Here is a 12238-nt window from a genome sequence, read left to right on the forward strand (position 1 = left end):
TTCACTCTACTTTTTGATAAAAATCAAACCATGTTTCTCCTATTTTTTCAAAATTTCAGCAAAGTTGAAATATTTCAAGATTTGCAAAAGTAAAAAAAAAAATGCATCATTTAAAAAAAGACACTTACCGAAGCTCAAGGTAGTTACTTTCCATCTCCTGGTCTTGTCAAGTTTTTTGGTTCTTGATTTTACATCATCTGTATTTATCAGAACAGAAATGATTTTTAGATGCTCCCCTTGCCTAAGATAACATCTTAAGAAAATTTCCAGTATTTACAGCTACATAAATTTTACCTCATTAGTGTCCAGTGCAGCACCTTCCCTTCTGGCATTATGCTGCCCTTTCATTTAGTTATGCAAATACATCACCATGTTTTTTCATTCCTCTGGTTCAAGAAATATCAGGTATGCTGTACTATGGCTACACTGAACAAAACAAGACTCTGTAAGGAAAAATATACAGCAGTGGCTATGGCACATTAGAATATATACTGTAGAGAAGCTGTAGCTCAATGTTTCTGAGCTTGGTCCTTAAACAAACAGAGAAACTGTAACAGATCCTGAAAAATATTTACATGTTTTATTGGGAGCTGGGACAATGGACAGAAGAGCACTTAAAATTTTAAGGTAACATAAATGCATAATAATTTCCTTTCCCTAAGCCCCCAACCTGGGAAAACTACATACACTATTGCAAGTCCTTCTGTACAAAATTACTAGATATACCTAATGCTTTCAGAACCTTACGATTCTTCAGTTACTTATTAATCCCATTAAAATACCTCTGGAAGGGAACCACTAATTATAATAGGAAAGGTGCATTCTATATTGTAAAACATTTGCAATATACAGTTTTTACAGCAAGTAATACACCACTGGAGATCTACACAAATGTTTCCTTTTTAATACACTCGGCTGTTTATCATCTCACAGTCCTCTTTACATAATTATTTAACAAAAGCATCTCACTTCTAACACTGGAAGTACCATCACAGATGAAAAGAATATCAACCATGTTGCAGAAATGCTACAACAAAGCCCCTTTCACCCGCCAGTCTTGAGACAGCAAATCCTGCAACTCTTCTTCATCTTCACTACCAATATCCTCATCCTCTTTCTCTTGTGTTGCTTTTAATCTCATGGCTTCCTTTAATTTCTCCTTCATCAGATCCTGGCGGTTACGCAAAAGCTCAACACGGCGATAACATTCACTGTTGAAAAGTAAACCATCTATTAACACTTATGGCCTTTCCATGTTCATAACAATTTCCACAGTGATGGATTTTGCTCCTCTAACTTGGATAAAAAAAGCTCCACAGCTTCCCATCAATTGAAAAATAAGCTTCCAGTGTGCTACTGCATCATCTCTGTGTTAATCAAGTGGAAAGAGACCAAAGGAGAGGAGAGGTGTGGTGAATTCTCTAGCAAAGAGATTTAATCCAAGTATTTAACAACTGCAATGCATCACAAATCATTTTTGAAAACGCACAGAACCAACATCCACTTCCACAGAAGGAAAGATACCATCCTTTGCTCCACCTCTGGTTCTCATGTATGGTAGAAAGGGAAGATACCAATTTGCTATCAATTCTGGTAACTTAGTGGTAGCATCTCTGAAATAATAAAGCAACACAAGTATTCAGATTCTTGATCTGCTTATGGTGTTCTGTAACAGAACATTTTAAGTAAATGCAATCCACAACTTTCAGTTTTCCATTTACTTAAAAAATTCTGTCCTGAAATATGTTTTATAACAAGTATTCTAACCACTTTAATAGGTTTTTTTTATTTAAAATACCAAGTAGTAGTAGCCTGATTTAAATATATCTTTGCCTCTTTTCATTACTATTTGGTAAGAAGAATCAACAAGATTATTATCTGGATCCTGTGCTCCCTTGCATATCTACAATACAATGACTGACAGGCATTCACAGCTGAAGGAAAACATAAATGTCACTGAACTTCATTTTGAATTTAATTCAGAATAGCCTGCATTTAAATACACTCAGAAAACAAAGATAAAAGAGTCTCTGAAAATCTATTTGGAACTTTGAGGAAAAATAATTATGGTAACAAACTTGAAACTCTCTACAGATTTCTGAATTTGGTTCTATATACAATAACATCCTAAGCTATTGGGAATAATGAATGCTCAAAGGCAGCCAGGGTTAGCTCAAGCCCTCCCCCATGAACACTGTTAAAAGACATTCCTATACTACCAAAGTTCAGTTTGAACCCAACGGTATTGTTATTATATGCTAATTATCTGTAGCATGTAAATCCATCCAGATTGTTTAAGTGTTGCTTTAATTTTTACTGTCTTCTTTTTGTTGCAAGTTCATTAAAATCAGAATTCGTCTTTTTAATCACTACCACTGCCATAATCACCGCTGATCAACATGCCAAACTACATGATGATAGTAACAATCTGTTCCACTAAGCTGTATTTCAGTTACTGCGAGTTTAAATTCATGCTTATCCCACCCCTACACCTACCATTTCAACAAAACCCAAACAAAAAACAAACACTTCTTGTAATGAAGTGCATCATTCAATAAAACCTTTTTAAGTAAACTTTCATTACAAACATGGAGAGCTGTTCACAGAACAGCACGCTTTCAGTAGAGCAAATGGATGGTAGAAACAAACCTATCAAAATTTTCATTGCGGTCCAATTGGTTTTTAAAAGTATTCACGTAAATTCTACATCAGTCAGAATACACAGAGAAATACAAATTATGGTACTGGACACAGGTGAGGGGGAGAGTTTGTTCAAAGAATTTGCCTGCTATTATTTTATTTGCCTACTCCTGCTTGCTGTACTTTTCAGTGATTCCAGGGTGCTCTCTCTGTGCAAATCATTACATAACTTTGCAACAAAATTATTTTATTAGGTATCATTCTGCAATTTGAGGGAGTCTTTGTCCTTTGAATATTTAAGTAATCAATGAAAGGCAGCATCACAGAAGATTAAAATTGAAAATGTTTTTATCACTCTAGTCACATAGTGATCCATTGCTGCTGGAGAACAGAAAGTTTGAGGAAAAATTGATCTACTTACATCTGCTCGTCAATTTCTCCAATCTGACGATCTAGTCGTCCCTCCTCATCCTCTTCCGCCACTATTGCTTCTGAAATCTAAACCAGAAAAACATTTAAGAAAATTCACCGTCATCCTGAATTCCACTGTTGTTTCTTTTAGATGTCTGTGTCTTCCCCTTCTCCTCTCTACCTCAAGTCAATGTCAATCTCCTACATGTATACTCCCACCTTAACAAAAGACTCTGGAGGCAACTACAGAAAAAAAAACCAACTTACCTGGTTTAATTTGAAATGGAAATGTTTTTTCTTAAAACTAGAAGTAGTTTGGCTGCTTTGGGGTTAATCTTTTGGATTTTTCAATACACCAAGATTTGAAACTCGCATAAACAAACTGCAAGCATCCAAAATCTGAGGTTGAAACAGGAGTTAAATCCCAATGCTTGGGACTTGATTACACATGATTATTGGAAGTATTGGTTAAATATTCCCACTAGATCCCAAAGTGTTTCTAACCTGTTATTTTTTTCAGCATATACTTTCTCAAATCTGAATGTCTGGGAGATGCTATGCAATCAATGGTCCACGCATAACTGAGAAGATTCCTTCTAAGCTGAAGAATTATCTGAATGGCTAATGCTAGCAAAATGTATCCACCATTGCTTTTGTATGAACATTTGCTCTGTTTATAGTGCTGACCGCTTTAAAATGAGCAATGATAAGGTTTATTGCACCACTCTTCTTAGCAGTTGACATATGAGCAGTTATTTACAATTAAAATTAAAAAATCAGCAAATGCTCTAGAGGAAGACTGAGAACACCAGATATATCTTTAGTGGCAGTTTTATATTGTACAGAAGGGAAGATAAAAAACTGCTCTGGGAAGACTTTACATGCAATGCTGAGTAGTAAAAAATATAACAGAAAAAAAGTACAGAAAACCTGTGGCCAATTTGTGTCTCACACAAAATCTTTTGTCACTTACCCAAGTTTTGGGTTCCTTTCCAGTATATTAAAATGAACCATAAACCCCAGGTTACCTACACTTTATAGATCCTTTTTCAAAAAGACAAACAAGGGGTGTTTTGTTCTCTGTTTTTCAAGGTTAAAATATGAATATTTTACATCTGAAAATGAGCCCACAATTATGTCCTGTCTGGATACAGGACACCGATCTGAGTTATACGCTATCTTATCTAAACACAATTTAACAAATGTAACTTGGTACTGATGACTGGATCCTGATCAGAAGTTTTTTCAACTTAATTTCCCGTTAGTAGAAAACAGAAGGAATCCGTTGCTCATTTATAAAGTGCATTTAACCATACACTGCATTGCAACAGCTGATAAATGCAGGTGTCAGTCATTCTGCAGAGCTGCATGAAACTGTTGTTTTCCTTATTGTGTATAGTATTTAGAATCAATAAAAATAGATTCCATTACTTACTGTGTTGACCTGTCGCATTGCCTTTTGAAATTCATCCCATTCTTTGTCCATCTGATCCTTTGGAGCATCAACTTTTCGCACCTAAGGAACGTGAAACAGGCTTATTAATTTATGTCTAGTGATTCTCTGGAGCACTGTAAAACACCTGGAGAAATAGGACAAATAGCACCATGTTCTCAGTAAAGTCTGGTCGACATACTTCAGTTCAAGAAATGCATATGAACAAAAGAGAGCAGTCGCACAATGGTTTTGAAGGAAAAAAATCTGACTCTACTCCTGGATTAAAGTAACATCTTTGACTGCAACATTAAAGAATTCTTGACTAAGAATGGACGGTGTGGAATGCCTGGGGTGACAAAAGTGACAAAGTCTATTAATTTGATGATCTGTTACTTCACTATGTCAGGCAATAACTTAAATTCTTCTGTGAGCTACCTGTTGAGGTGTATCTAGTAGACACCTCACAAGCCAAAAAACCCAGTGAATTATTTGGCTTTGGCACAACATAAAATGTAAAATGATTCAGTCACTAGTCTGAATGATGTTAGATAGTCTGGCAGTATTTGAAATCTAGTCTAATTTTGTGGGCTAACAGAAGAAATAGTACAGCTACATACCAATTTTTAGGATATGCAAAGCTTTTTCTTTTGTGGTAGATAAATTACTAATACAAGATGACTAAAGAAGTAATAGCTGTAAGAATTTGTTTAAGATCTACAACTAAGGTAATAAAAAACAGATTGTGCTTTTAGTACAAGCAAATAAATAAAATAACCTGACCATGTAACCAAAACTTCCACAGTGCAAGACTGGGAAGATGTGGCATAAAACGTACGTTAGATGACAGATTATGCCTGGCTCTGGACTGGGTAGAAATCCTACAGCTAGGAGAACAAAGCAGTTTGAACAGAATAATTCATGGCACCACTTTTTTGCATTAGTTTTCTTTTTCTTTTATTCATTCCTCTCTTTTGGTAAAACATAGGTCATCATCATGACAACAGTTTGGTACGTTTTGTTCCTGAATGATTATACAAAATTCAGCAGCATGAATTAAGTTTATAGAATAAATTAGAGGCTTCCAAGCAAATTAGAACTGGGAAGTAATAGTCATCATTTCATTTTTCCATTTTGTGATTATTTCTATCATATGTGTATGTACTGTTATTATGCATTGTGGTTGTCTTTTGTAATTCATAATTATTTGTATTTCTTACAATAAATTTAAACACTAAAGATACTATTTTTTCCTTGAAATATTTATCTAATCCAGAATTTATAGGCTTTATAAATCCCTCATGTGAAGAACCAACATTTTTCAGGCCCACAATCTCCCTTTCAAGTGCTCACTCTTAATTCTGAAAATAATTATTTTGTGTATGATTCTAACACAGAATCACTGCAGCCATCTCAATATAAGCAATGTCACAAACATTTTCATTCCCCTGCATACTAGCTAAATTTAGAAAGGGATGATTAAGAGCAGCACCTGCAAGCAAGTCAAGGAAAAGCTTATGTATCCACTTGTAAATTTAGCAGCTGAGGTGATAAGCGGAACAAAGATCACTAAAGCAGTGTCGTCACAGCTATAAGCAGATTCTCCTTTGCCTGCTGTGCATTCCCATCCCATACAAGCTTCCTAATTCATGGTATTCAAACTATTTGTAAAATCTAACAATCGAATTAGTCGTATGCAAAAAAGTGTAGCTTTTTCAGCTACATATTTCAATATTCAAAATGTTGTTATTCAAAACTATTCACATATGCCAGTGTGTGGGCCTTAGTGGTGCCAAAAGAATCTTGCCAAAGCAAGTAAGAGACACCTAAGGTTGTTATTGGGACAGTGGGACTAACTGAACATATTAATTAAACATGAAGAAGCATTATTTGGAATGTCTCCAAATCAGAAATAATGGCTCAACCTCGCAACCCAATTTAAATACAGCATCAGATAGTGTGAACAAAAGGGGAATACTGAAGGAAAATAAGAAAGACTGTGAGCCTACAACACTAGTATTTTAATAAAGAAAGCAGGAAAGCCAGCAAATATTTATAAACAAAACAAAACAAAAAGTTTGTATTTCATATACCAGTGTTTATTTTGCTCACTGTTTGGTACTGTGCAAGCTGAAGTAATATGTGAATGATTTTGATCAAAATGTTAAGATTTTTATAGTGGGGCTTTTCTGAGAAACATACTGAAAGCCCACATTTCTTTTCTTTCCCTAGCATCAAAAAAGCCCATAGTGGTAAAAGACAAGAGGGGTGAAGACAAAATTCACTGCTATAGTGTGTCAGTACAAGAGATTACAGTGTATGTCACAATCTAGCTATTTTCATTCTAAAAGGATGTTTAATATCAGTCACACAGTAACTTAAAACACTTTTCAGTAGGATCTCTCAAAGGAGATTACAGAACTATTTTATATCCTCAATTCTAAAGCAGAATTGTAGGTACGAACTAGTTGAAAAGCTTACCCCAGGATGACTCAAAGAAATTACAGTAACAGATGGATTGTCCAAACCTCAGTCCAGCATTTTAACCAACAAATAACATTTCCTTGGTTTTATTTTAAGAGCCACAAATAAAAAACAGCCATTAAGTCAAAAATAATTTAATAAGCTCTTCCGTCCTGCCTCTGTCCCTTTTCATGTTTTCTAATTCAGAATCATTCAAACCTGTGCCAAGGAAAGTTTAGACTGGACATCAGGAAGCATTTCTTTATTAAAAGGGCGGTCAAACAGTGGAACAGGCTTCCTAGAGAGTGGTTGATGCCCCAAGCCTGTCAGTATTTAAGAAGCATTTGGGCAATGCCCTTAATAACATGGTCCAACTTTTTTGTCAGACCTGAAGTGGTCAGGCTGTTGGACGAGATGATCATTCCAAATGAAATATTCTATTTTACTCTAAATAGTTCTGTTATTTTCTTATATTCTGGTACTACTAATTATCAGGAAAAGCATCCTTTACTACTCTGAAAATTACTACAACTGGCAGAAATAAACCCAGCAGTATAAAAGGAGCAGATCACTTACTTTTGCATCCACTTCTGGATCATCAAAGAAACCTTCTGGCAAAGCTTCAGCAGTATTTTCTTTCCTGAAATGTTTGATCACTATTATTCCAAGTTCACACTGTACAACCTGCTTTACTGTAGAGTTAAAAACAGTCAAGAATAAAATATATGATCTTTTATATAAGCACCTAGAAATTGAACAAGTTTTTTATATCCCGAGTTTTACCTACAACCATCAAATCTTGTTTCTACTTCGTCTTACCTAACCTGCAAGGAACTGCACAAACAGGTTTAAATCTCACTGCCAAATCAAGAGTTTAAGCTTAAATTCTACACTATTCTTTCCATTGTGCTGAGCACCCAAACCTTTTAACAGCAGTCTCTACTTCTAAAACCCTAAACCACTGTCTAAAGAAGTGCTCAAGTGAGCACTGAACCATTACTGCAGAATAAAGAAATTATTTTCTTTAAACAGTTGAAAGCAGTGGTTGACATTGAGCTTCCAAGATACCACGTTAAAATTTGTAAAGAAGAGATGTCTAACAGACACTATGTGGCATTACTTCCTTATCCTGCCCCTAGGGTGCCAAATACCTGTCTGAAATGACACTAGAGGCTGACATATATGCACACTACTCTGAACACAAGTTAACAATATGACAGATTTCTAAGTGATCACAGTCTATACTTCCTTGAAGAATAATACTGACAAGTCCCAAATCTATCAATATTTCATTTGACTGCTTACCTTTCCACTACCTTCTCCTGTATCTCTGCTTTCTGTATGGATCCTGAATGGGAAAGTATAGGAGCAGCTGTAGTTTTGCTGTCAAAGAAGTCTGTAAGAAAGGACAGAAGCCTATGAACGAGAACAACTTTTCAAGCTTCTTTATAAAATCCTGACTAGACAGGAATTTCAATTAATACCTTACTGAATGAAGGGAAGAACAGCCAGGTACATTTCAACACAACAGCCTCAAACAATTAGAACATAAAATCAATAAGCATGCTGAGAAAACACCACACAATAACAAACTAGCTAAGAATGTCCTTTCTCTACTTCCAGTGTTACACACTCTAACCAGCCAATAGCAATAATTAGGAAAAATAAATGAACATTAGTTCATCATCTTTAAAATCAGTTAAAACACAGCTGCTCCTCACTGAATCACTTAGTGTATCAGTCAGCATTACCTGCAGGCAGAGCATTAGCTATTGCTTCTTGAGTTGGAGGTGGAATTTCTGTTTTATGCATAACAGAAGATGTGTTTGATTGATCTTTTTCCTCCTCTTCATCACCATCATCATCGTCATCATAATTTCCTGACAATAAACTAGGTCCTGGAGTCTTTGAAAGCTGTTTGCTTGCACTGTTTCGCTCTGTTTCATCAAAAAAATCTGGTGGCAGCCTAGCAAAGAACACACAGCATAATTGTTTCAAACTTCACAAAAATCAGTCACAGTCCAGCATCTGAAGCCCATCCAATCTGTAAGCAATATGACCTTTAAAATACTGTGCAATACCCTGAACTGCACAGCTACCTATGTAACCACTCCCTGAAGGCAGAACATAATGGTTGTTTTCATGTGAAGTTCCCTAGTTAACCTAGCTCAGGTTAATTCTAAAACATGTTTCAGTTCCATTTCTGCATTTAAATATTCAGTATCAGAAACACTGACAAAAATATCCCATTACAAAGTGCATTTGGAAGAATGGCAGCTTAGGTAATTTCATCTCTGCGTTCAAAGTTATCTGCATCAGTGTACCAGCTGTGAACACATTAAATACAAAATTCACAGATCATACTAATGTCATGTACACCTTCATGAACCTTCATGTATAACACAACTACTTATTTTGGGTACCTGCTGCTGCTCAGAAGAGCCACACAGGCTCAGCAATGAGAAAACCCAGATTTGCTTAGGATAGCTGCAAGCCTCCAAGCCAAAAATTTTTCAAGGTTGTATTTTAAAATAACCATACTGATCAGTTTCATAATGAACAAACCTCTCAACTGTTAAATATTTATCCTGTGAAGAAGTATATAGGAGACCTGCAGGCCTCGTGTGACATCTACCAACCCCACAAAAGATGTCCAAATACTGTCGGAAAATCTCTAGTGGCAGTAAGATGCTTAACCCAATACCCTGAAATCAAATACATTACTATATTTGTGAGAGTTCAGCTTCAGGATATGCTTCTACATGAATTTTAAGTGACAAAAACATCTTAATAAAGATCTGATGATTATATTTGTTACTGGTTTTTGTGAATACCATTTAAACGTACCTTTAAATACACATTTCTCTTAATTTCAAACTACCATCTCTTCTGAAGCATGCTACCATTAAAGATTAGAGTGCATGCCACAATCTAGTTATTCTCATTCGAGCTAACTGCGTAATACCACCACGTATTTATTAATCCTAGAAGTCTGACAGTGACAGTAAAAGAATTCCTGTTTTGTCAGAGACTCTAGAGTTAATACCATGATTTTCTCATCTGCACTAAGGAAGATGCTGCCATGTTCAGGAATATACACCCATGTTCGAAAATGTGCACTTTTAGCCTTGGTTAAGGAGAAAAGAGGAAGAACAGGGTGCAAATGCAGCAGTTGGTGCAGTTACAAAAAACTCAGATGCAGTAAGATCTACTTACCCAGATGTAGATGTATGTGGCTTTTCGTCTGTACCTGTGTAACAACCAAGAGTCACTTCTTACAATCCATGCTTTTTAAACAAATACCCCTCAGACAGACTCCTACGACAGCAGCAAGTTTGCAAAAGCACATTTTCGTGTATTTCATATATTAACATGTTTAACAGGACCAAGGGGGAAGAAAAACAAATCTTTCCTTTAGTATGAACGTTCATGCATGGTTTGAGTGGTTTCATCTCACTGAAAAGGAGTAACACCAATTCTGGGCAAGTGCTTCAACTGTTTGACTTGCACTGTTTCTGGTTCTGTTTGGAGCAAGCTCACAGCTCTGTAACTTGTCACAATAACCCAGAAAAAAACTAGGTAACAAACTACCAAAAGTACAGTTTTCTAACAGAGAAACAGCAACACACACTTCTTCCCTTTTAAAACCGATCCAAACCACTCAAGGTGTAAAATGGCTGGATTCTTGCAAGGATAGATAAGTATTTTTCTGTCCTTACCTTTTACTCTTTTTAACTCTGTATCTTCTGTGTCAATAGTTTTTCTCTTGACAGGATGAGATGATGTGCTAGCAGCTGAACCAGCTGCTGTCTGCTTTGTGCCTTTTAATTCTGCAACTCTCTGTAACAAATACAAAATTTATGAAGCTTTCCTAGCAGGAACTTCTGGACTACAGCACTTTTATAGCAATTTATGAGAGTGAGCTAATATTCTTTTAGAACAAAATCACTGAAACACACATCACAGATACCAAAACAGACCAATGTTTCTGCCAGCCTCCTGAAAGATGCAACACAGGTGCAGAGGAATTGCCACTGTAGGCAACCGTAAGGCTGTACAAGTGAGAATGGAAAGACTAAGATCAGTGACATTTACACCCGTAAGGAACTGGAGGAGAAAGCACGAAGGCTGACCTTACCCTACAGTCCTGGAACATGAAGTGGTTTAAAACTAAAACACAGCAGTAATATTAAAGACATGCCACTGTGCCTTGCCACAACGATCTACTCAAAATTCAAGCCATCAACTAGGAACACTTCAGCTCTTCTGGCCTTTTACTCAGTATTTGCAAAGCTAAGTGCAATCTCTCAGTTTGCACTAAGAAACAGTGGCAGAATTTAATACTATTTTGAAGTCAGATTTAAGATGGCACCCAAGTTCCAAACGCCTCAAATTGTTTTACAAGTTCTTTATCTTTACTGCTAAATTATGAAGAAAAAAAGAGTCTATTTTCTTAACCACGTGTGAGCTGTAACATGACGACAGGTAACACAGCAATCCCACGGAGCTTTCCTTTCCAAGCTGCAGACAAGTGACAGTTAAAAGCTGTCGTTAACATGCTTTAAGAGTTCGCGCCTTGAAACACACGGGAAGACTCTCTCAAGTGTTGGCCTTTCCATCGGCTCGCAGGTTGCCAGAAAATAAACCAAGACAAAACAATCGGGCATGTTTTCCGCTGCTTTCCCCAGGCTGATACCCAACTGCTATCAGTGTACACCCCAAAAAGCAGCAAACCCCGACCCTCCGTTAACGCGGTGTAACCTCCCCATCCTTCCCCCTTCTGAACAACAAAAACCGACCCGAAATCCGCCCTCCCCGGCCAACGCGCAGCCAGGGCTGGCAGGTCACCGGCACCGCGGCCCAGCCCGGGTTGGAAGCCAGCAGCCGCTCACCTCACGGTGCTGCTTGCCCAGGACGTGTGTCTGCCACAGCAGCTCACTCTTCACGGGCGCGTTGCACAGCGTGCAGCTCAGGTGCCCTAGGCTGTTGTACGTGCCGGCCGCCGTTAAGGGAAGCAGGGCGCTACAGCACAGACCCCGGCCCCTCCCGCCGGCCTCCCCCTTCCTCCTATCCCCCTTAGCCCCTTCAGCGAAGGATATTTGGCGAAGGGCGACTCGATCCGCTTCTTGCCCGCGTTCTGCCGCTGCTTCTCGCGCATGAGGCGCCGCAGCTCCTCCTGCCTCACCTGCTTCCGCCCCGAACCCACCCCGGCCGCCGCCATGTTCTCCCGGCGCCTAGAGTGACGATCCGGTACCGCGCCCAGGCGCAGGCGCCGCACGCCTGTGGGCGGAG

The 12238-nt window shown here is 37.7% G+C and overlaps 2 protein-coding genes across 4 annotated transcripts in view; one reads left to right on the plus strand and one right to left on the minus strand.

The window, feature by feature from the left end:
* The window catches only part of LOC133207434 (poly(rC)-binding protein 3-like), a 496208-nt gene extending 491727 nt beyond the window's left edge, over positions 1–4481 (plus strand). For all 3 annotated transcript variants that reach the window (XM_061344349.1, XM_061344343.1, XM_061344350.1), the window contains one exon: positions 3572–4481. In XM_061344349.1, coding sequence (XP_061200333.1) covers positions 3572–3636 — 65 coding nt within the window. In that variant the 3' untranslated portion in view covers positions 3637–4481. The remainder of the gene's footprint in view (positions 1–3571) is intronic.
* Positions 559–12210, minus strand: ZNF830 (zinc finger protein 830). The gene is made up of 10 exons (XM_061344353.1): positions 12046–12210; positions 11839–11938; positions 10666–10786; positions 10163–10196; positions 8698–8912; positions 8252–8342; positions 7523–7586; positions 4487–4567; positions 3062–3138; positions 559–1211 (listed from the first exon to the last, which is right to left on the minus strand). The coding sequence occupies exons 1-10, from the start codon at positions 12165–12167 to the stop codon at positions 1028–1030; spliced, it is 1089 nt and encodes a 362-aa protein (XP_061200337.1). The 5' UTR covers positions 12168–12210; the 3' UTR covers positions 559–1027.
* Between the last annotated feature and the right edge of the window lie 28 nt (positions 12211–12238).

Source organism: Neopsephotus bourkii, unplaced genomic scaffold, assembly GCF_033783945.1.
Source record: "Neopsephotus bourkii isolate Nb327-2 ecotype Australia unplaced genomic scaffold, CSIRO-AGI_Nbou_v1 NB_207, whole genome shotgun sequence".
NCBI classification, from domain to species: Eukaryota; Metazoa; Chordata; class Aves; order Psittaciformes; family Psittacidae; genus Neopsephotus; species Neopsephotus bourkii.